Raw genomic sequence first — 24804 nt, forward strand, 5'->3', positions numbered from 1 at the left:
ATTCATGATCACGCTACTTTGTTGATGAGAGTAATCGATAATAACTTAAAAATAATATAAAGCTTTTTTCAGACAACAAAAGGCACTAAAGTCAGACATTTTAACGTTTGATTTAGACTATGATTATTAAATAGGTAAAAGTTTAAAATACTATCTTTGTACTTTAATACATTGTTTTCTATAAAAGCTGCAGTTAGAAGATATGAGAAAAAATGTAGTTAGTTAAAAAACCTATTAATTCTATCGGATATTATACAATATTTTTGTATATATCTGGAATTCATTTTTTTTTACATTATAATTTAATACTGTTATATTAAGCATATTTTAATGATCATCTATATTAATAATGCAGAGAAGGTAAAAGATAATCGATAAAAAAATAATTGATATTCTGTCAATGATCACCAAAAAGTTCAGCATTATCTTCTGCATCCATGGATTGGTATCCTTGCTGTAAAATTAATCTTTTTAATATTTAATGTACTTTCATATTCGCTCATTGTTATATATATACACACTCGTCTTTGATGATTACTATTATAAGATTCATCCAATAGTTCAGTTTCCCAGTCATCTTCCTCTTCTTCACCAGGATCGAAATTGTACATTGGCATTAGTCTATGCCTTAATCGTTCCAATTTTCGTTTTCTCGATATAAAAAATACCTTCAAAAAGATTTTATTTTCCAAATATATATTTAATACTGTTTATGATATATTAATATATCATCATTGCTACGTGAAAAGATTTTATAATGATATATAATTAATGATAAAAATATGGTACATTTTGCAATATGATTTTTTTCTCTCTATTCCATCTATTCATTCTAAAATCATACATGCTATGTAAATATATATACACATATCATTTTATACATAAAAAGAATTATCTATTAAATATACAATAATAATATGCTACTATTATATTAATATTCAGATATATATAACAAAAGTGTTAATAATCTCTCTATTTTGTACTATATTAAATTTAGAAGATTAATCTTTAGCTATATAATATACATTTTTTTTACAATAGAAATATAATGAATGGGGATAAGTTCCAAAAAATAAATACCATGATAAGTATGAAACATCATTTAATTCTAACATTACAAAGAGGCAAAAAAATAGGTATGAATGAAATACATATTATTTACACCTATTATTTAAAGTATATGTATGTTCAAAAGATAAGAGAAAGAAATATATTTAAAAGTAAATTAATTTATAAATGTATCAGTAATTATGGTAATTGCTTAATTGTAAGTAAAAAAATTAGACAAATTTATTTTACGATTTATTTTATAATATAAATAATTTTAATATAAAATAAAAATAATCAAATTCATTTTTCCAATTTTTGGACTTACAATTAGTCCACTGTTATAATTACTGGCACATATATCTATAGATAGACAGATAGATAAATAGACAGATAGAATGTATGATATTTAAATATAAAATACATGCTTATTTATATAACAAAATTAATATCTTATAAGATATTTATCTCTACTTTTAAATATGTTTACAAAATGCAGTAAAGATCAAACTATGTTCAAATGCAAATAAAATAAAGAGATAGCATATGTGATAATAAAAAGAATATGTTAATAATTTAATGACATTATGGTCCATACCACAGCAGATAATACAATGACGAAGACCATAACACCAAGTGGTACAAAAATATATTCTATCCCTTCTGGTGGTCCAAATTCATCAACAGACTCTAAAGTTGTTGTGGCAACATGTACAGTACTCCTTGATGTGTTAAATAGTAAGGATGTATCTTCCAATGAAGTCACGGTTGTTTTAGGTAAATTCCATAATTGTTGCACACTATTACTTTGCTCTGGAATTTCTGTTTCTGTTTCAGACGTACTGTTTAATGTAAAGTTCGTTGCAATACTTGGCAAATCAGTTAATGATATTAATTTAAAAACCGAACTTGTATTTTCTATATTCTCCATAATTACTATGAATTCATTTACGATACACATTACTATTTAATTATAATTCAAATCATAATTTACAATAAATTGATATCTTTCTTTTTGTTTATATTATTTTTTTTATATCTATCCAATTAAATTTTTTTTTTTTAAATTAACTACTATCTTTATTTATAATTCGTAAATACTTCTAGTTTGAGAATAATACTTCGTCGACATTATTAGATATCAATAAATAGATATTAAGAATATAATGTTAAAATTACTTTAATTCATTGTTATGATATTTCTATATTATCACTGAAATATCGTTAAAAATACAACGATACTTATGTGTAAATAACACGAATTTTAATAAGAAATTATTTCTCATGGCACGCACGTTGAATTTTAAAAACTTCATAACACTTAATAAGATCTACATTTTAAAATTAATTAATACTCGATGAAAAAGCATAATAGCACCGTTCATCTAATTTAATTAAATTTTTAAAAGAAAGACTAATATAAATAAAAATGAACAAAACACACTAATGTTGCATCATTATAATCAATGCATGGTGACCTTCAACGTTTTAAAAGTTAACACTCACAAAAGACGGTTTTATTTAATTTAATAGTAGATTTTAGTGATATTTTAATGTGTGTTTATTAAATATATAATTTTTAATTTATATTCAAATATTATCGTTATATATATACACGTTTGTCTAAATATCAAATAAATGAATAATTGTTCCAAACTGCTTTGCATTTATATATACGAGACAAACTCTACTGGCAATTTTATAAATTTCCCTAAATAGTCTATGAAATGTAATTATATTGGTTGCATAGATCGGGTACCACTAATGTAAGAAATATGATTGGTTAATCTTAAAAAAAAACTATAAATAATAGTTACTAATTTCAGAAATAGATTCGCACTAAATTTTAGTTATATTTTATTAGTGATATTTTTGTTTTAACTTTTACGTCTTGTAATATTTTACTATTGGACACCCTGTCTTCATCTCATATACACATTGTGTGTAATGCAATTGCTAGCGGTTTAGTACTGCTGTTCTTCATTATGTGTACCTATTAGTTGGTATTCAGTGCTTATCTTATTGTCATTTTAAATATTTCTTTTTAAATTACTGACATATTTATACAAAGGCAATATGTATGCTCTCGAAGATGGTAAATAAACAAATTAAATATAATTTCAATTTTTTCTTATTTATTTCTCGTTATTGTTGAAAATCAAGAATTCTAACCTTATACAATAAATTTAACAATTTTTTAACAGATCAGTACGACGATGAAGATGCCGAAGAAATTTCTTCGAAATTATGGCAAGAAGCTTGTTGGATTGTTATCAACGCTTATTTCGATGAAAAAGGTCTTGTTCGTCAACAACTTGATAGTTTTGATGAATTCATTGAAATGTCCGTTCAACGGATCGTTGAAGATTCTCCACAAATAGATTTACAAGCAGAAGCTCAGCATACTTCTGGTGAAATAGAGAATCCTGTTAGACATTTATTGAAATTTGAACAAATTTATTTATCTAAACCGACGCATTGGGAAAAAGATGGTGCGCCATCGCCTATGATGCCGAATGAAGCTAGACTTAGAAATTTAACTTATTCAGCACCTTTATATGTTGATATAACTAAAACTATTGAAAAGGATGGTGAAGATCCTATCGGTTCGTTATTATATCTATTATCAACAATAACTCGACTCAGCAATAATATCTTTATATTAAATTTATAGCAGATAGTTTAGTGTAAATAGTTGAAAATTATATTTGCAGAAACACAACATCAGAAAACATTCATAGGAAAAATTCCAATAATGTTACGTTCCAAGTATTGTCTCCTGGCTGGATTGTCTGATCGTGATTTAACTGAATTAAATGAATGTCCTCTTGATCCTGGTGGTTATTTCATCATTAATGGATCTGAAAAAGTATTTATGAATATATTTTTGAACATCTTTTTTATACTCTAGTTTATTTATTGTATTAACATGTTTATTTATTTGTTATTAAGGTACTCATAGCACAAGAGAAAATGGCGACAAATACAGTTTATGTTTTTAGCATGAAGGATGGTAAATATGCATACAAAGCTGAAATTAGATCTTGTTTGGAACATAGTTCACGTCCCACTTCTACATTATGGATTAACATGATGGCAAAAAGTGGTGCTGTATGTATTGCAATAATATAAAATGATATTTCAGATGTTATTAGTCTACTTTGAAATAATAACTGTTATTAATTATTTTAGAGTATTAAAAAATCAGCAATTGGACAACGCATCATAGCTATTATACCTTATATCAAGCAAGAAATACCTATTATGATAGTTTTTCGTGCACTTGGTTTTGTAGCTGACCGTGATATTCTTGAACATATTATTTATGACTTCGATGATCCCGAAATGATGGAAATGGTAAAACCATCGTTAGATGAAGCCTTTGTTATACAAGAACAAAACGTAGCATTAAATTTTATTGGTACTCGAGGTGCTAGACCTGGTGTAACAAAAGAAAAACGTATCAAGTATGCTAGAGAAATCTTACAAAAGGAAATGTTACCTCATGTTGGTATAAGTGATTTTTGTGAAACAAAAAAGGCCTATTTCCTTGGTTATATGGTACATAGATTATTATCAGCATCCTTAGGACGAAGAGAATTGGATGACCGTGATCATTACGGTAATAAAAGATTAGATTTGGCTGGACCTTTGTTAGCATTTTTATTCAGAGGTTTATTCAAAAATCTTATGAAAGAAGTACGCTTGTATGCACAGAAATTTATAGATCGAGGTAAAGATTTTAATCTTGAACTTGCTATTAAAACTAAAATAATTACTGATGGTCTGAGGTATTCCCTGGCTACTGGAAATTGGGGAGATCAAAAGAAAGCTCATCAAGCAAGAGCTGGAGTTTCACAAGTGTTGAATAGATTAACTTTTGCATCTACTTTATCACATTTAAGAAGAGTTAACTCTCCAATTGGAAGAGATGGAAAACTTGCCAAACCACGTCAGTTACATAACACTTTATGGGGTATGCTGTGTCCTGCAGAAACTCCAGAAGGTGCAGCTGTTGGCTTAGTTAAAAATTTGGCATTGATGGCATACATTAGCGTTGGATCTCAGCCATCCCCGATATTAGAGTTTTTAGAAGAATGGTCTATGGAAAATTTGGAAGAAATAGCACCTAGTGCAATTGCTGATGCTACCAAAATATTTGTCAATGGTTGCTGGGTTGGAATTCACAGAGATCCAGATCAATTAATGGCTACTTTGCGTAAATTAAGAAGACAAATGGACATTATTGTGTCTGAAGTATCAATGATCCGAGATATTAGAGATCGTGAAATAAGAATATATACAGATGCTGGAAGAATCAGTAGGCCTCTGTTAATTGTAGAAGGACAAAATTTATTGTTAAAAAAGAGACACATTGACATGTTAAAGGAAAGAGATTACAATAATGATGGGTATGTTTAAAAATATATCTTTCTCTTTCTTTCTTTTATATTTTTTGATAAATTTTATGCGTTGTAATCATTTATTGTAGATGGCAAGAATTAGTAGGTAGTGGAGTAGTAGAATATATAGATACACTTGAAGAAGAGACTGTCATGATTGCTATGTCACCTGAAGATCTTAGGCAAGAAAAGGAATATGCCTATTGTACAACTTATACACATTGTGAAATCCATCCGGCAATGATACTAGGAGTTTGCGCTTCTATTATTCCATTCCCGGATCATAATCAAAGTCCTAGGAATACTTATCAGGTAAATTTGATTATCTTATACAATATTCAGATTATATTTTAGATGTAAAATATTTTTATCTTTTTTTTTCTATGTTAAAGAGTGCTATGGGTAAACAAGCTATGGGAGTTTATATAACAAACTATCATGTTCGAATGGACACCTTAGCTCACGTACTTTATTATCCTCATAAGCCATTAGTTACGACTAGATCTATGGAATATCTTAGATTTAGAGAGCTTCCAGCAGGAATTAACAGTATTGTTGCTATTTTATGCTACACTGGATACAATCAAGAAGATAGTGTTATTCTTAATGCCAGCGCAGTTGAAAGAGGTTTCTTCAGATCTGTCTTTTACCGATCTTATAAGGATTCTGAATCTAAAAGAATTGGTGATCAAGAAGAACAATTTGAAAAACCTACAAGACAAACTTGCCAAGGAATGCGCAATGCTATATACGATAAATTAGACGATGATGGAATTATCGCTCCTGGCATTCGTGTATCAGGTGATGATGTTGTAATAGGCAAAACTATTACTCTTCCAGAAACAGATGATGAGGTAAATATTAAGAATTATATAATATAATATAATATATATTATATTATATTTGCATTTCATAACATATTATAAATATTTACAGTTGGACAGTACAACCAAACGTTTTATAAAAAGGGATGCATCTACTTTCTTACGTAATAGTGAAACTGGAATTGTAGATCAAGTTATGTTAACACTGAATAGCGAAGGATACAAATTTTGTAAGATCAGAGTTCGTAGTGTACGCATACCGCAAATTGGTGATAAATTTGCTTCACGTCACGGACAAAAAGGTACTTGTGGTATTCAATATAGACAAGAAGATATGCCATTTTCATGCGAAGGACTTACACCTGATATAATTATTAATCCTCATGCTATCCCATCTCGTATGACCATTGGTCACTTGATCGAGTGTATTCAAGGAAAAGTTTCAGCAAATAAAGGTATGCATTATAATATGCATTATATAAAAATAAAATATTTTTTTTTTTATAGAAACACACTATTTTATATAATTTATACTTTTTATTGAAATTATATAGGTGAAATTGGTGATGCTACTCCGTTTAACGATGCCGTAAACGTACAAAAAATTTCGACGCTTTTACAAGAATATGGATATCAGTTAAGAGGCAACGAAGTTATGTATAATGGACATACAGGTCGTAAAATTAATGCTCAAGTTTTCTTAGGACCAACTTATTATCAACGTTTAAAGCATATGGTAGATGATAAAATTCATAGTAGAGCAAGAGGACCTGTACAGATTTTAGTTCGACAACCAATGGAAGGTAGAGCAAGGTTAGTAAATTTAATTACAAATTTATTTTGTGATATTATTATATAAGAAAAAATGTTTATTACTTTTTAGTAGAAAAGTATATAAGTTGTTTTTTTAACATTGTTTTTTTATTTATTTAACAGAGATGGTGGGTTACGTTTTGGTGAAATGGAACGCGATTGCCAAATTTCACATGGTGCCGCTCAATTTTTAAGAGAACGTTTATTCGAAGTTTCTGATCCATATAGAATTCATATATGCAATTTCTGTGGATTAATTGCTATAGCTGTCTTGCGTAATAATACGTTCGAATGTAGAGGTTGCAAAAACAAAACGCAGATCTCACAAGTTAGATTACCGTATGCGGCTAAATTACTTTTCCAAGAATTAATGTCTATGAACATTGCGCCAAGATTAATGGTAACATAAATATATTTAATGTAATTACTCTCTTAAGTATTTAAGTATTATTTGTTAACATTTAGTTAGATCTATTTTGTAATTGAATTTAAATAAAATAATTGTATTATTATTATTATTATATATTATATAAAAACAAAACAAACACATCACATAATAATTGATTTTCATTCGAAACATTAGTTTTTACAGGACATTTAAATATAATTAATTCTATTGATCCTTTTATCTACAATATCGCGTTAGAGTAGTGATACAAGGATTCTGGTTATATATAAAAACTATGGTTGAGAACCATGGTACATTTATTGAGCTAAATGTAAAAAACACGAGTCAGGTTCCTGTATCAATCGTCGTCGATACCTTTCCATTTTAATTGCACATTAGTGTTATGTTTGTAAAATTCGTATCTTTAAATATATTTTCTAAAAGTATTAGAAATAAATCCTTATATAATCATATAAAGTCACGTTACATGGACCATGTTTTGAAAAATTTTGTATGATTGAAGATTATTCATTTCTGTCAGCTTTTTCAAAACTTTTTAATAATTTAAAATAGGCACTTATTCAAACATTTAAGATAAAATGCTACTGATTCGTTTATTTATTTCCTGATAAATTAGTTTTGTTCATTGATTAATCGTTCAAAATTGTTTCCCAGAGATTTTGTAGTATCAAATAAATTGTGCACCATACATGTATGTAGATGTTATAAGATTTATGAGATTAACTCAACTTGGAGCATGCAACTAAACAATTAAATGTTTTTCGTTGTTTATTATGGCACGTGCTGTCAGGACTTAAATTGTAGCATAAGAGTTTTATTCCGATTTTTCTTAGTCCAAACTCCAAAATCGCATGTATACCCACATATCTCAATTATTTACTTTTTTAATTAAGAAATGTATCTTTATCACATATATTATTATAAAATTATAAATTTTAAAATATATCTGTTCATGAAAGAATATAGAATTGTTCTAATATATTTATACGATTATAATTTATGTGTCAATACTTCGTACAGGACATACATCCAAGATACAAAATTTTGCCCTGCACACAGGACAAGTACATTTGGAAGACAACCATATTTCTGGTGTATTCTCATTTTGCTTGGACGCAAACCTATGTTCAACAAAAATGTTTAGAAGTTAAAACTTAATTTGGTTATAATAAAAAAAAGTCATTACTTTAAAAAATAACTCGAAAAAACAAACCATTTTGCCATACATTCAATACACCACATTGGCCGACAATGACAAGTTGTACATTCATCATTACTTGGTCCATCAGTAATATTTCCGCAATATTTATTTAGCTTAACATTAGATTTTACTTGCATACAACCCATACAATGCTCTAATTCCTATTTAATAAAATATAGTAATAAATAGGATGCATCATTAAATATTGAAATATTTATTACCATTGTAGTTTCATAAATAGGGTTTTCTGATGCTTGTTCTTTAAAGACATCAATAAATCTATCCAATAACGTTCTATGAAAAGGAACATCTTGTAAAATGACAATTTGCTGTTGTACTTTGTCTTGAAAATCTTTAAAGGCAAATGTACTTATTCTTATATCAAAATATTCTGCTCTCTCCCTGGTAGGTTTTACCTAGATTATCATTTTTCATTTTATTCGATAAACAATAATATATATATATATATATATATATATATAAATGAATAAACAATAATATATATATATATATATATATATATTATTGTTTATCGAATATATATATAAATGAATAAATAAATGATACCTCGATATTAATAAACTGGATTTCGCCCCTAAATGAAGGAGACAGGGCATGAGAATCACTTCTGCTTACTATTAAAGCAGTATCGTTGTGTTGTGCAATATACAGTTTATAAGAAGTTATTTTAATTATCCAATTATCAGTTACAACAACTCTAGTGATGCTATTTGTATCAATTATGATTTTATCTATTCTAAAATAAGTTCATTTATTATTGTCAACGTAATCAATTAAATTTATATGAATTTATACGAATTATTGTATCAAATTATGAACCTTCTGTATTCTATATCAATTTCAGATGCCACAGTCTTCCAGTTAGCATTATTATCAGCATAAATTAAAAGATTTTGTACTATCGGATGCATTTTCCAATCATTCTTAGACCATTTAAAAATTCTATACAAAACATATGCCGGTGCTGCTATAGTAACAATGACAAAAGTTAACCATAGAGGACTTTGATAGAACAATTGTATTTTGTTTGCATCAATATGATCGAATAATATCAAACCTAAAATATATCCTAAAAACAAAATTAATATGGTACTATAGATTTTAATCTGAGATTTATTTAATATATTTGTATTATCTAAAAATTAATTAATTTTACCAAATGGCAATAAGGAATGTATGAATAACGTAAAAACACTTCTCTTAATATGATAATTTATAAAAGATTCAGTTTCGCTACCCAACCAACTTGCAAATAATGATTTTATTGTTAGACCAGCAGAAACAAATTCCACTGGTGGATAAATAATGCAACCGGATATTAAACAATAAATTAACGTATAAAATAAGTAAGCGGACATTTTTTACTAAAAAGTTTATAATATTAGTTTAGACAACACTTAAGTCACAAAATGTAAAATGTTAATATAACTTCACTTAATTTAGATTCTTTTATTTTTTCGAACAAAATAATCATAACAATAATAATAATTATTCTAATAATAATGAATATCACCTTGTCACAAACATTCAAAATTATAGTTCCCTGCAAAATAGTAAAAAAGTTCATTTTAAATTTAACCAATCAGCTATGAGGATGTTATAAGATCAAGAAACAATAGTGTTATTTGGAAAGCATCCAATGACTTTAGAGTTTAAGAATTTGAGGTTCAGTTGAGTAGAGTAGTTTGGTGTATGACATTTGTGTACGAAAGATTAATTACAATTATTGAAATACTGTTTACTCATTTTAATTGTATGTATTTTTAATAATAATTACAAAGATTGTTTTTCAAAATGAAGGAAGAAAGAAATGTGGACACAATGTAAAAAGCACGATTGAATTGTTGGCCTAAGTGCCGTAAGTGCTCTTAATGCCGTAAGTGATACCGTTTTTTTCTATTATCTTATTTATTTATTTCATTATTATTTTATTACTTTTTAATGTTTCGTCGAACCATAGCGTTCTGTAAATGTATACAAATAAATTATAAATACAATAAACATATTTCTTTTTATTTTATATCGTATGTATACATTTGTATATTGTTTTATTTTCTTCTTTATTGTTATTAAATACTAATAAATATTATAAATGAAGATAATGAGAGGAGTATATATTTTTATGTATATTTTCTTTGTATAATTCTTATTTTTAAGTGTTAATTAATCTGAAATTTTGTTATACAGAAAAAGGCTAACTTTTGACAAACATGAAAGGCGTCTTTTCTCTTTTAATTTTGGTCCAAATAAGTGGGATTATAAGTCATCCCTGTCCAGAACAATGCATGTGCAAACTTATTGGTGCACAAGCAGAAGGGTTACGTGTTAAGTGTGAAGGACATATACAAGAGATTAAAGAAATCAATATCGATGAAGTCAGTGTAGAATTAGTACAATTGTAAATATCACTTCAAATATTAAATAGCTAAATAAAATGTTTAAATGTATTTAAACACAATTTATTTATAAAACACTTTCTTACAGGGATCTATGTAAAAATGAAATTCTTAGTATAGAGGCTAATATTTTTAAGAATTTAACAAATCTGAAACGTTTGGATTTATCTGAGAATAAAATTTCTTCCATAAATGAGGATTGTTTTAACGGCTTGGAAAATTTAGAAAAATTGTAAGAGAATGTTATTAGATTATCATATGTATGTAGTATCAACTTGAAGAAAAATTTTATATTTATTTATCTTTTTTTAGGGATTTGAGTAAAAATCAAATTTCTACGATAGATACCTATGCCTTTAAACAATTGTCTAATCTAAGAAGACTGTAAGTTAAGTATACGTGAAAAGATATCCTCATGAGCGCTTCCTTTGTCTTATATTTTATTTACTTATTTTTTTCTTTTCTTTTTTACCAGCGATTTATCGGGAAATCAAATAAATACGGTGATGCCATCTTTATTTAATAATTTGCTGAATTTAGATCGCTTGTAAGTGGAATTTTGCATTGTTTTTCTCATATATCATCACTTTGCTTATGCTGCTTCTGCTAAGCACTCTATTATATAAATTATATTTTATAATTCTATTTAGTATGCAATCATATCTATGAATACATAAGTGCATGCGTGTACTACTGTAAGTACGTTGCTAGACAATATAATGTTTCAGAAAATTAAGTGGAAATAGTCTAACGACTTTGAAAGAAGGCACATTTCATAGATTAAAGTTACTGAAACAATTGTAAGTAAAAGAAAATTTTTGTGTATTAATCATTTAAAAGTTTAGTTTCCTAATTTCATAGAATTGTTTTTCAATTACAGAGACCTATCCAATAATCCATGGAAATGTGATTGTGAACTTTATTGGTTTCGTTATTGGCTTCACAATACCTCTATCAGATTAAGGTAAAGTTTCATATAAAATTAAATATATTACAATATGTGTCTCATATTATTTTTGCCATCTTTATTAATATAAATTTGAATTTACTGTTTCAGTCCACCTGCTAAATGTGCATCACCGGTAAATATCAAAGGGCAGCTTATTAAAAAATTTAGATTATTAGAAAATTTTCATTGCCAATGGGCGTCACCGTCTGTTGAATTACGACCAATTCAAAACCAAGTAGTATTTGCTGGAGATTCGATAACTTTAAAGTGTAGAGCACCCAGCATTATAGATGATAAAAATGCAAGATTAAATTGGTTATGGTATCCTAATACAACTACTGATATTTTTGATCTTGATGTATACAAAGACCCACAAAGTAGTTTGCCTAATATTAAGATTGAAAATAGATATCTTTCTGACAGTGGTATTGTTGACAGGTAATGTCATTTATCAAATTTTATTCTTATGCACACACACAATTTGTATTGTTTCCGAATTATTATATAATTCTTACTTTTTTTTTATTTAGTACTCTTAGTATTATTCCAATAAAGGATGAACACAATGGACAATGGAATTGTTTTTTAACTTCTATGAATGGAAATAGATCTAAAGAAATTAGCGTAATAGTTATATCTGAACATACTCGTTATTGTCCTTTAGCAGGTATTAAATATATATTTTGTTTTCTTCATTTATATCACATGTAAAATATTAATAGTAAATCTTTATTTCAGTTACTAGAAATAATAAAGGAATGTATACATGGCCTAGAACAGTAGTAGGGTGGAAAGCAGAATTGCCTTGCGAAGGTAATCTCTTATCAAATTTAATGCAAGTATCTTTGAGAGCAACATATCATTGCAATACAACTGGATTTTGGGAAAACTTAAACACAGACATGTGTCCATTTGTATCACACACTACCAAAGTTTTGGAACAATTTTCTAAAGTAAACCTATCTCTTACATTAGGCAACTTATTAGAGACAGCTAAACGTTTTAAAAATTACACCAGCGAAGGTGTTAAATTGACTGATCCTATAGAAATTAATTTTATTACATTAACAATAGAAAATTATTTAAGTTTTTTGAATGATGAGAAAGAACTGGGTAATATGCTTATTAATGTTGTTGAAGCATTATTAAATTTACCGAAAGAGATGTTAAAAACTGCCGAAATTAATTATAAATCATGCTCAAGATTAATTAAAGCTACAGAGACGATCACGGAATTTACTCCAACAATACAAATGCATAAAAAGAATATGGCGTTAGAAGAATTTAGAGTTAAACGGGATAGTTTCACTGGATTAATGTGTACTTGGTATACTAATCTTAATCCAACTAATGATTTAGATAAACGATCATTACATTGTACAACAAATAACAGAACAATTCCTGTCAATACAAAAGACAAAATAATTGAAGCTTCAATTCAATTACCAGCAACATTATTACAAAATGTGCAAGATGCCATAGTATCTCATAAACTTATGATTTCAATGTACAATGATAATAGATTGTTTCCTAAAATTGTAAATATTGACAATATGGACATTTCGACGTCTGTAATCGGCAGTAAATTGAGTAAGCAAATAGAACATTTACTTGAAATACAATTATTCTTAATATTTCAATTATATATTTTTTTGATCAATAATTGATATCTCTATTATTATTTTCAGTCGGATTATCATTAAAGAATTTATCTGATCCAATTTATATTATGTTAAGAGCTCCTTTACATCATTATGTTGGTAAAAAACCAAAACCTGTAATTTGGGACGAGACATTGAATGAATCTGGTGGATGGATTAGTGATGGATGTCAATTATCAAATTTATTCAATAATTTAATAGTATTCCAATGTAATAGATTAGGTTATTATGGACTTTTACAAGATGTTTCGTATCTTAGTCAGGATGGTTTTAGGTATTTATTAACTTTATTATATTTTTTACTGATATATATATATAGAATTTTAACAACAGATTTTTTCAGTATAAATGGACCCAAATTTAAATACTCGAATCCTGCTATATATATTGGGACTTTTATTACAATAATATGTTTGCTAGTTACTTCAGTGACATATATTGTATGCTACTCTTCTATTAATATGCCAAAGAAAGTAAAACATTGCGTTATTAACACTTGGTTTGCTATGGCATTATTATCATCTCTATATAGTATTGGTATTCAACAAACTGAAAATATTCAAATTTGTCAAAGCATTGGTCTTATTTTACACTATCTATCACTGAGTTGTCTGTTATGGATGGCAACATCTGCTAGGTGAGTATATTTGATTCAAACATTTTTTAATTGGCTATTTACATTTTAAAGAATAAAAATTAATTATGGTTCATCCACAGTAATATGTATAAAAAATTGTCAAAATCTGACATTGACATTATATCGGATGATGAACCACCAGATCAACCTATACCTAAACCACTATTAGGTCTTTATTTGGTTGGCTGGGGTATAGCTTTAATAATCTGTGGTATATCTGGTGCAATTAATCTACGGGAATATGCTGGATATTCGTATTGCTTTCTTACAAATGGAGCTGCGCTTGCTGCATTATTTATACCAGCTGGAATTTTAATTGTCTATATAATCATTTTACACTTGTTAATTAGATGTGCTATTCGAAATGTAGATACAAATGCTCAATTATCTGAGAGTACTCAGGCTACAGAAAATATGGATTTAGAGTTACTTGAGCCAAATATAAGTCCAGTCGATAGAAATAGCGCACATAGTACGCAAACAGTTTCCTCGGATATCGAAGATTCGGAACATTCACAAATTGCACAACTAAATGGCCTGACATTAACTTTAATACTATATTTAATATCTTGGTTTAGTGCTGCTGCAGTAACTAGAAAACCTTTCAACTCTTATATTCCTTTTGTAGAAATTATATTTGCTATTGTTTATGCAATTTCCACTAGTTCACTTGGTATATTTATATTTTTATTTTACGGAATTGCACGTAACGATGTACGATCACAATGGTTGAAAATGAGTTGTTGGCTTCAAAGGAAAAAAAATCGTTGTTGTAGAACACGAAGTGTATCGGATGCAAATCCTGTTATTCCAACTCAGCAACCATTAGTACAGAATATCGTAGCGCCTCTTTCTAATTCCCAAGCTACACAAGTGACTTCTGATACAAACTCTGTGAGTTCTTCAAGACAGACTGCAAACAGATCTCATACATGTAATACTTCAAAAATTACAGACCTTGTAAGTAATCAAGATCCTGCAACTATTGCAGCAAAGAAGGTACCCAATATGAATTTATTGGTATTACATCGTCAACAATATCGATCAAACAACTCTGTAACTACCTATACAGAACAGGGAGCAACATGTGTTGAAATGTTTTACAATCCACATCAAAGTGGAGTGGCAAGGAAATTTTTTAAAAAACAACGGCGACATACAAAACACAATAATCTTGGTCCTAGAAAGCAAGGCGATGGCGGTGGCACAAGCGATGGTGGTAGTTGCATTTCTATACCACGACCTGCTGTGAAAGTGGAAAGTAATATTGATCGAAGTATTTTAAGTAGTAGTGCTAAAGTAAATAATACAAATATACATGTAGAATTGAAAACAATTAGTGATACAAAAAACGTGAATATTCTCTCTGATAGTGGTGGTAGTATCTCTGAAGAAAGAAATGTTCCAATGCGTTTTGTCATTGGACAAGATAATCTTGTACGAAATGTAAAAAAGATAAACAATGATTGTACAATGCAAGAAGAATTTACAAGAAATAATGCATTACCGGATTCTCCAAGAAGAAATTCGTGTCAAAGATTATATTCTAAATCTGTAACTGTTCATGAATCTGATCCAGAGATGAAAACTGACGAAGAGAGATACTTAAAGAGTGTTTCACAACAATGTAGTTTAGAGTATAGTTCTGAAATAGATTCTACCACACAAATGACAAGCGAAAGAAGCGATCAGAATTTACCAGATATCTGTGAAACAGCAGAAATGCTAGACACAGGAAGATGTTCTAAAATGAATGATAGTGCTTTAGAAGTAAAAAATAAGCCAAGTACGAGGTGGTTATTTCAGTCTATGAGTATGCATAATCTTCCATTAAATCATACCAAACTATTTAAAAAGAATCATCGCAGTTCATTAAATGATATTACAACTAAAAATTGTGAATATTCTAAATCATCTTTCACAAATTTAACAAATACAAGTAGTTGTAATCTCTTCGATATAGTTCCTGAATCAAAAAAATTAAATAGTAAATCAGAACAATCTTTGACTGAAGTAAATAGTTTTATCGGTGATAATGCATTTGCGTTAGTAAATGTAGAACCATCAGTTTCTAATGATGTAGTTAATATGGTTGATACTTCCAATTGTAGTGATGAATGTGACTTCCATTTATTTCAAGAATTGCATCTATCAAATTTAGAACAAAATAATAGTACATACGATTTAACAAAAAATATTGAATCCAATTTTTATTGTCTAACAGATATTGCTTCTTCTGAAAATTTATGTACGATGACTCCTAATTTTAAATCTGTAAGTGAAACAGAAAATATACCATCTAACACGATTTTTGAAAATGTACAAGAACATATAGCAACTGATTTATATGTAGATGCTTCAGTAAATCATTTATCTATAGTAAAAAAAGAAACAAGTGTATAATGTTATAAGAATTTTTATGTGTATATTGTGAACAGCATATTTATTATTATCTTTTCATTTTTAATTATATAAAAAGAAATTGCCGAATATTTTGGTTTTTATATTTTTTACATAATTTAAGATAAAAGATAACAGCTTATCATATTAACACTTCATTCTTGATTACCATTACTATATAAATGTGCCAAAGCTGTTGCATTATTTGTATACACATTATTTTATGTAAAATGTATTTATTTCATGAACGTGTGTACATAATTAAGAAGACTGTCTTCACAATTATAATATTATTACTATTATATAACTCTTTTTTGTATATGTTTTAATATATAATTTTTTGTTTTTAACGAAGACAGAGTTTTTATTTTTTATTTCATGTGTTTATTGAGTAATAATCTTAATAAAGAAAATAGAATTATATGTATTACAAAACTATCTTTTATATTAATTTTTTATTTATAACATTTGTTATATTTTATATATTTACAAATATAAAATACTTTAGAAATATTACCAGCTATATTTTACAAGATAGAAATTATTAACAAAATAATTATTACATAATATTATACACATATAGATGTATGTATATGATATTAAAAATATATATATTATTTATATTATTAAAATTTTCTATCAAATTAATTTATATAATTAACTTTTGACAATAAACAATTTTATGTTGAATTTAACCAATCTCTTGGATTTTTAAGTACTTCCGTAAGTTTCGCTTCTTTTGAATTTGGATTAGGTTCATGCATGTATTCCCATTTAGCACTCAAAGGTAAAGACATTAAAATGCTTTCATATCGAGCACCAGGAGTATACAATCCAAATTTGGTACCACGATCATATACCAAATTAAATTCTACATATCTTCCTCTACGTAACAATTGCCATTGTCTTTCGGCATATCCATAGCCATCATTTTTATGCTTTTTAATCAGTGGGATATAAGATGGTATAACTGCTTCCGCACATGATTTTACAAAAAGAAATACTTCATTCTGACTCGGTGTGTCCAAATCATCAAAAAATATTCCTCCTATACCACGACGTTCTCCTCTGTGAGTAATATAAAAATAATCATCGCACCATTTTTTGAAGTATGCATAATATGATGGATTATGCTTGTCACAAGCATTTTTTAAAGTTCCATGAAAATGTTTAGCATCGTTCTCATTCAAATAATAAGGTGTAAGATCTGTTCCACCTCCAAACCACCACTGAATAGAACCATCTTTATTTTTAACTTCAAAATATCGATAATTAAAATGTATAGTAGGAACCATGGGATTACGTGGGTGAATAACAGCGCTTACGCCAGCTGCATAAAAAGGTAAAACTCCTTCATCTATTTGTTTTCCTCTTGCTCTCATTTGTTGTACTGCTTCTGACGGTAATAAACCAGACACTACTGAAATATTAACGCCAGCCTTCTCAAATACAGTTCCATCTTGCAAAACGCAAGTGATACCACCACCTCCTTCTGCTCTAATCCAACGATCTACTTTGAAATGGGAATCGTTTTCTTCTAAAGATTCTAATTGTTTGCAAAAATCAGCTTGTATTTTTAAAATTAAAAGTTCCATCTTTGTTTTCATGTCATCTGGATTTTTTTCTAGTTCATCAATGGAAGTAATAGGTTGTGCCATAAAATTTTGTATATTTAATGTTGTTTGTGCTGCGATAACTTTACTATTAGATACATTGTATAATACAATTCCAGTCGTAACACCTGCTCCAAGAAATGTTAAAGTAATTCCATTACGGTGTGATCCAATTAAACGATGAGAGAAAATTTCACAAAATTTGTTCCAATTTTTCAATATTGTTCTAGCAGCCATGATTTTATTTTAATGAAACAAAACTGTAAAAAAAAAAGTTATACAAAAGTGTTTATTATATATAATACAAAACATGTAATGTTTATACATATAAAAATGAAATGTTTTTAATAAATTAACAATTTATGTTATAAAGTGTAGATTTATAAATAATAAAATATTAATATTTTTATAAAATGTTACAATTGGAAAACCAAAATTATTAAAAAAGTATTGTTCTCGTTTATATTTTCGAAATATTGACAATAATTTTGATAAAATAAACCATTCGATATTTACTAATATTGGTTAGATCGTTAATTTTATAAAAAAAAGTTAAAATTATAAAAAGAAACTCTTACATTTTATAATATACTCAGTTTTGAAATATAACAATATTTCATTAGATATTTTTTATAAGATTATATTGTATAATTCTAACAGAAATTATTTAAAATGTATTTTCGCACATGATGTATTTTTTTTACCCATAGATAAGTACAATGTCATACTGAGTGTAATCTGGACGTTATCTTAACTGAAAGTTTAAAATTTGAATTATAAAGATTAAAATTTGAATATTATTTATATTAATTTTATGGTATTATATTTGAGAATGAAATTTAATAATTATAAATAAATATTTTAAATGAATTATATTGTTTATTAATTATTAATTAATATATTATTAGAAATTTTTAGATATGATATAAATTGATGCAAGAGAAATTATTTAATACTTTTATTCATATTACGAGAATTCTATTAATATATAATTAATATAAATATTCGATTGATAATATAATTATAAGTACAAGATCCATCTAAAATATAAAATTATTATATAGGTTATCTATCCACCGTGTTTATGAATGCATAGTATTTTAATATTATTTTGAATTATTTAAAGAACAAGATGAATTTTAAAAAAAGTTTACGTCAATTTATTGAAATTAGAAGATTTTGTACGCAGGTGTGTATTTTATAATTCTTTTAATTTTACATAATTTAAAACAAATTGTAAGTAATTTTGTATCATTTGTTGTATTGTAGTATTTAATATCGTTAAATACAATTGTTATATAGGTATTTGTATTATTATATAGGGTAATATATACATTTCATTTTGAAATTATTTTTTTGTATTTTAAAAAATTCATATCTTTTAAAAGACGAATGATTTTCTTACAGTATCAAAAGTTAACAAAAAAGAATTTTGAACTTACCAAATTAGATATGCCAGAACCAGAATATAATATAAAATTCTTATGCGATCCTTTAAATCGTGATTATATTGCTAATAATGTAAACAAACGAAAGGGAGTTGGTGACATAGACAAGGTCCTTGAACTATTTAAGCAAATAGATAAACGTGACATGTTTTTAAATGAATTAAGTAAAATACCAAATGATACATATTCATCTGTATTTGAATATGGAGATAAACCACATGTATTGAAAGTATGCGGATCTAAGCATGAATTTAATGTCGAGCCTAAAGAATTTTCTTACTTAGCTAAAAAGTTAAAACTTATGAGATCACAAGGATTAGGACCTATAATGGGAAGTCGATGTTATATATTTCAAGGTGAATTGGCTGAATTGGAAAATGCTCTTATACGGTATACACTAAGAAAATTAATTAAACATGGATTTCAACTTGTATCTGTACCGGACATCATACCAACTGAAATTATAAAAAGATGTGGCTTATTAGCGGATGGTCCAAGAACGCTTGTATATAATTTGAGTAAGAATTATGGAGATAATTATAGCTTGTCAGGAACAGCTGAAATGTCATTAGCTGCCAAGTTGATCAATTCGAAATTTTCTTATAAAGATTTACCATTAAAAATGACAGCTATTAGTAGATGTTACAGAGCTGAAATATCAAGCACGTCGAATGAAAAAGGAATATACAGGTAAAACACAACATATACTTTTGCAATCAATTAAGGACCAATTATGAATTTCTACTTTCTTCGTTTATTCAGGGTTCATCAATTTACTAAAGTTGAAATGTTTGTTTGCTCCGAACAAAACAAATCTTCAGAAGTATTTCAATATTTACTAGATATACAGGAAGATTTATTCTCTTCTCTAGGATTACATTTTAAAATACTTGATATGCCGGCTCATGAATTAGGAGCTCCCGCTTATAGGTAGTTTAAATTCTTATTTAGAAATGAACAAAATTCAGTTTTCTTTTATAATTGTATAAAATTGATAAATTCAATAAAACTTTGTATGTTTTTTAAATAGAAAAGTAGATATGGATGCTTGGATGCCTGGAAGGAAATTATTTGGTGAATTATCAAGCTGCAGTAATTGTACAGATTATCAGTCGCGTAGATTGAATATAAAATATCAATCACATAATGGTGAAATTCTTCATGTTCATACATTAAATGGTACAGCTTGTGCAATACCTCGTATGATGATTGCATTATGTGAAACTCATCAAACCGAACATGGACGTATTAAAATTCCGGAACCATTGGTACCGTTTATGGATGGTAAAACATTAATACGAAAGCAACCAATTGCATTGACGAGCATTTACAATTAAAATTTGTAAAAAGATATAATGTTATAATTTAAATTATAATTATGAAATATAAGAATCTATGAAAATTATAAAGTCGAAAAATACAACAAAATTGATATTTTATAATTATTTGTTTATTTGTATATAAAATAATAAAATTAAATGTTATAAATAATTTTATCATGTCACTAATCTGTCAACTCTACATTTTGTAGGAAAATAGGATTCACTAAAACTTCAAGTCTTAAACACATCACCTGATAGTATATTTTCTATAAACTAATACAATATTATCATACAAAGAGAGAAAGATAGGATTCCGAAAATTGTACGTACACAGGGATAAAGATTTTTTTTTTCATAATTTCTTTGTTATTCCGTATATATTTTGTGGTGGAGTTATAAAAATGTAACACAAAATATTTTTTCTTAAAGTAATACAATTCAGAGACAATGTAAATTTACAATTGCCATCTTCCACGCTAATTGGTAGTCAATATTATTATTATTATTGTTATTTTCTTTTTTTCCTTATTTTTTTTAACAATTTAAACATCTTTTTGCATCTGCCTAATCTGTAGTGAGTCTGATTTCCCTTATTGTTGTTCGTCCTTTCAATACTTTATGCAGTATTAATAATTTCATCATTTATTTAAAATGTCTCAAGTATTTTGGACAGAATGCAATTTACTTATTGGCAATGATGTTTATATTTTTTTTCTGAAATCAAATAGATCAATTAAATATGAGAAATCTTCGATTATTCCTGAAATCATTAGAAATAATTGATTATATTTACATCTGTAATTTAATCCTCTTCTCCTGATTCTGATTCTTCTTCGGCATTTTGTAACCACTCTACAAATTTTTTCATTTGGTCCAAAAAGAGCATTTTTCCTTTAACAGAGTGTCCCTCCTTGTACCACTTCAGAATAACTTCTTCTGATATTACGTCAGCTAAAATATAAATAAAAAAAATTTTTTAATAGAGATAGATTGTAAATATGTTTAAGATATCATCAAAAGAAATAATATTATTCTCGTATATAAATATACTTTTGTAAAAGAGTAAAACGATCTTCTGGAAGACTTTCATAAAGCACATGTTCTCGTAACAGAACTCTTGAACTTTAAGAAGAAGAGCAAGCTCAGATTTGGCAGTGCACGTAAAAGCATCAAACAATGGAGTATAAATTTTCAAATGTTTCACTGCTTGTTCAGCTACCAGTTCTTCCTTTTTATTCCATTCTGCCTGAGTCATTACAACGCTCCAAATCTGAAAAAATTTAAATATAATAAAAAATATCTATATATACAAGATAAAGAAGACATAAAACAAAATTAAAATATCAAATGTCACAATTACCAATCCAATAACTTCATGCTCAGGAATACCACTTTTTTGTGCCATTTCTTTGACATCTAATATTATATCCTTCATAGGTCTTTTGTTACCTAAATCATCTATAAGTGATTGTTGCAAATCCCTTTTTGCTTCTTGACTTGCCTGAGCTTTATGGAGTTTTACTATGTCAGCTAAACCAACAGCTTCAAAAACAGATCTAAAGTATTCTTCTGTTCGCTTATTTGGTGGCACGAATTCCATTAACCTATTTATTGAAATATAATATTTAATATTTTAATCATGTTAAAGAGTCAAGTTAGAGAGATCAAGTATATCGTTTAGTTTATAATTATTACATTTTCTTTTCATTTAAAAGTACATTAAAGTAAGCATAATGAATATTTTTGATAGAAATGATAGTTAATCAAGTTTTATTATACCTTCCTTCAATTCCACCTTTCTTGAGCGCAGTCATTAAACTAGATAGACCCTTTTCTTGTTTCCAAGTCACAAAGACTTCTAGTAAAAAGTCTAATGCTAAATTGTCCTTAACCAAGTGTTCATTAATAAGAACGGAAAGAACAATGGGTGGTACAGATCCATTAGAGATCCATAATGCTGTCATTCTTGCTAACTTGATTCTGTTTTTAGGTGAAAATCCTTTCATAAAAACTAGTACTTTTTTCATTTCTTCCTCAAACATTTTTTCCAAGTACTTGTAACGCCGCATGAGCTTGATAAAGACCTATTAACATGACAACGAAAATGTACGATATTTTTTCTCTATATTATACACAGAAAATAGTGTAACACACTATATGTTATTACCTGTTCAAAATTTCGCATAGATTCCATATCCTCTGCTTGTTCGAAAACACAGGCAGTTGTTTTAACCGGCTTGTCGCCATCTAGAGCAATAGAACCCCCTGGTACGAGGAGGCCACCAGCTATTAGGATGTCAAATAAGGCCTCTCCGTATCGACGATAGTCTAACTTGGAGCCAGCTGAATCTAAATACTTGGAAATAGCTTCTAAATCGTTACCAGTTTTCTCCAGGCCAAGTAAAATTGCATCCCGAAAACCCGTTGGATCATACTTTTCTCTTTCATCTGTTCAATGTAAACAAATGTTTTAAATGATACAACAATGATATAGTGTTATTTTACTTTGATAAGTATCCAGCAATCAAATAAAAATTTTATCAAATAATATTTGCTTTCAATTATATTATTTAATAATATTTTCTTTCTTTTTTTTTTTTTATAGAAAAATTATTCAATGACAAATATTGTTTGTTTCAAATGAAAAATATATTATTTTATTTTACCTCTTTTTCTGGTCTTTATGCGCTGACCAGATAGTATCGGTTTTTCTATTTTTTGACTCATACAATACCCTTCTGAAATAATAAACAACAATAACAATAATATTAATCGAAGATATAGATTTCTTTTAGAAGAAAATATTTAAATTATATCAAAACTTAAATTTAATTTACGAAATATTTTTTTAATCGATGCATCTTATTTTAATTCTATTTACTTTAATAAAGAGAAAAAGAATTATAGAAAAATTGTTCTTCTATATATATATGTATATATACGGATAATATATATATATACATATATATATAATATATATGGATATTTCATATATATATAAATACAATTTAACGTGTTTATCTTACTATAATTGAGTATTATTTTTTTTTTTTACAAGAAATTAAATGATACTAGAAACAAGTAAAGACATTGTTACACGAGTTGTTAGAAGTCAGAAACGACGCTCTAATGATTGGTATAACTGTAATATGTAACTTTCAAGTTATTATTATTAGTAGGTTTCAAGAAACTTGCATATATTAACGATTTTAATTCTTCCTTACTTAATTTATGAAAAAATTGAGTATGACGATAACATTTACTAATAATGGAAATATAACATAGCACGTATTATAATAAGTTTTAGATTATTGCAAGTCTGAGGTTAAGGTTGCGCAGCAGATCACGATGGCCGAAATCTCTGAAAATCTTTTAACCTTTTTTCTTACATACGTGTCGTACCACGAAGAATACGTGATAAACCTTAAATAAAAATAATTTATACATTTTACTTACGTTAATGCACGTACAACTGTAGAACCACTCTTTTACAGGCGTTAAAGTGATACGAGATGCTTCAAGGAGGACTCTGGACACTCGAGGTCAGCGAAACCAAAGAGAATTAGTCAGAGAAGAAGCTATAGATGGCAAATTACAGATGAGCAAACAATATTTACAAATTTACCATCACCCATCTTCTACGCCATCTATAGTCTTTAA

At 27.5% G+C, this 24804-nt stretch overlaps 7 protein-coding genes across 11 annotated transcripts; 3 read left to right on the plus strand and 4 right to left on the minus strand.

The window, feature by feature from the left end:
* Nucleotides 1-98: 98 nt before the first annotated feature.
* On the minus strand, nucleotides 99-2633 carry LOC122521361 (uncharacterized protein C3orf18-like). 2 transcript variants are annotated; one of them, XM_043642027.1, is made up of 3 exons: nucleotides 1646-2633; nucleotides 522-668; nucleotides 99-467 (listed from the first exon to the last, which is right to left on the minus strand). In XM_043642027.1, the coding sequence occupies exons 1-3, from the start codon at nucleotides 2006-2008 to the stop codon at nucleotides 423-425; spliced, it is 555 nt and encodes a 184-aa protein (XP_043497962.1). In that variant the 5' UTR covers nucleotides 2009-2633; the 3' UTR covers nucleotides 99-422. The 2 variants fall into 2 exon arrangements, with proteins under 2 accessions (XP_043497962.1, XP_043497961.1); XM_043642026.1 differs by having other exon boundaries at nucleotides 99-454; nucleotides 1646-2630.
* Nucleotides 2634-2961: 328 nt separating this feature from the next.
* LOC122521363 (DNA-directed RNA polymerase II subunit RPB2) lies at nucleotides 2962-7609 on the plus strand. The gene is made up of 10 exons (XM_043642028.1): nucleotides 2962-3142; nucleotides 3252-3653; nucleotides 3762-3916; nucleotides 4000-4158; nucleotides 4240-5459; nucleotides 5540-5762; nucleotides 5843-6304; nucleotides 6387-6729; nucleotides 6829-7087; nucleotides 7211-7609. The coding sequence occupies exons 1-10, from the start codon at nucleotides 3124-3126 to the stop codon at nucleotides 7494-7496; spliced, it is 3528 nt and encodes a 1175-aa protein (XP_043497963.1). The 5' UTR covers nucleotides 2962-3123; the 3' UTR covers nucleotides 7497-7609.
* A 165-nt stretch (nucleotides 7610-7774) lies between these two features.
* Nucleotides 7775-10107, minus strand: LOC122521364 (E3 ubiquitin-protein ligase TM129). Of its 2 annotated transcripts, XM_043642029.1 has the most exons (6): nucleotides 9875-10107; nucleotides 9538-9787; nucleotides 9265-9454; nucleotides 8919-9113; nucleotides 8710-8858; nucleotides 7775-8617 (listed from the first exon to the last, which is right to left on the minus strand). In XM_043642029.1, exons 1-6 carry the CDS (start codon nucleotides 10074-10076, stop codon nucleotides 8494-8496), a joined length of 1110 nt encoding a protein of 369 aa, XP_043497964.1. In that variant the 5' UTR covers nucleotides 10077-10107; the 3' UTR covers nucleotides 7775-8493. The 2 variants fall into 2 exon arrangements, with proteins under 2 accessions (XP_043497964.1, XP_043497965.1); XM_043642030.1 differs by lacking the exon at nucleotides 8919-9113.
* Nucleotides 10108-10246: 139 nt separating this feature from the next.
* On the plus strand, nucleotides 10247-16796 carry LOC122521365 (adhesion G protein-coupled receptor A3). Of its 3 annotated transcripts, XM_043642034.1 has the most exons (14): nucleotides 10247-10594; nucleotides 10906-11116; nucleotides 11203-11346; nucleotides 11427-11498; nucleotides 11590-11661; nucleotides 11843-11914; nucleotides 11995-12078; nucleotides 12172-12501; nucleotides 12594-12730; nucleotides 12802-12876; nucleotides 13039-13653; nucleotides 13752-13998; nucleotides 14068-14361; nucleotides 14442-16796. In XM_043642034.1, exons 2-14 carry the CDS (start codon nucleotides 10929-10931, stop codon nucleotides 16762-16764), a joined length of 4653 nt encoding a protein of 1550 aa, XP_043497969.1. In that variant the 5' UTR covers nucleotides 10247-10594; nucleotides 10906-10928; the 3' UTR covers nucleotides 16765-16796. The 3 variants fall into 3 exon arrangements, with proteins under 3 accessions (XP_043497969.1, XP_043497967.1, XP_043497968.1); XM_043642032.1 differs by having other exon boundaries at nucleotides 12802-13653; XM_043642033.1 differs by lacking the exon at nucleotides 11590-11661 and having other exon boundaries at nucleotides 12802-13653.
* A 594-nt stretch (nucleotides 16797-17390) lies between these two features.
* On the minus strand, nucleotides 17391-18983 carry LOC122521367 (oxygen-dependent coproporphyrinogen-III oxidase). Its single transcript, XM_043642036.1, has 2 exons — nucleotides 18953-18983; nucleotides 17391-18634 (listed from the first exon to the last, which is right to left on the minus strand). The coding sequence occupies exon 2, from the start codon at nucleotides 18609-18611 to the stop codon at nucleotides 17442-17444; it is 1170 nt and encodes a 389-aa protein (XP_043497971.1). The 5' UTR covers nucleotides 18612-18634; nucleotides 18953-18983; the 3' UTR covers nucleotides 17391-17441.
* Nucleotides 18984-19101: 118 nt separating this feature from the next.
* Nucleotides 19102-21220, plus strand: LOC122521366 (serine--tRNA ligase, mitochondrial). Its single transcript, XM_043642035.1, has 5 exons — nucleotides 19102-19191; nucleotides 19439-19563; nucleotides 19782-20512; nucleotides 20585-20752; nucleotides 20853-21220. The coding sequence occupies exons 2-5, from the start codon at nucleotides 19507-19509 to the stop codon at nucleotides 21157-21159; spliced, it is 1263 nt and encodes a 420-aa protein (XP_043497970.1). The 5' UTR covers nucleotides 19102-19191; nucleotides 19439-19506; the 3' UTR covers nucleotides 21160-21220.
* A 717-nt stretch (nucleotides 21221-21937) lies between these two features.
* On the minus strand, nucleotides 21938-24726 carry LOC122521371 (protein krasavietz). Its single transcript, XM_043642042.1, has 7 exons — nucleotides 24601-24726; nucleotides 23811-23882; nucleotides 23312-23592; nucleotides 22924-23228; nucleotides 22505-22748; nucleotides 22195-22414; nucleotides 21938-22095 (listed from the first exon to the last, which is right to left on the minus strand). The coding sequence occupies exons 2-7, from the start codon at nucleotides 23869-23871 to the stop codon at nucleotides 21947-21949; spliced, it is 1260 nt and encodes a 419-aa protein (XP_043497977.1). The 5' UTR covers nucleotides 23872-23882; nucleotides 24601-24726; the 3' UTR covers nucleotides 21938-21946.
* Between the last annotated feature and the right edge of the window lie 78 nt (nucleotides 24727-24804).

The sequence above is a fragment of the Polistes fuscatus genome, unplaced genomic scaffold (genome assembly GCF_010416935.1).
Source record: "Polistes fuscatus isolate 324 unplaced genomic scaffold, CU_Pfus_HIC Scaffold4, whole genome shotgun sequence".
NCBI classification, from domain to species: Eukaryota; Metazoa; Arthropoda; class Insecta; order Hymenoptera; family Vespidae; genus Polistes; species Polistes fuscatus.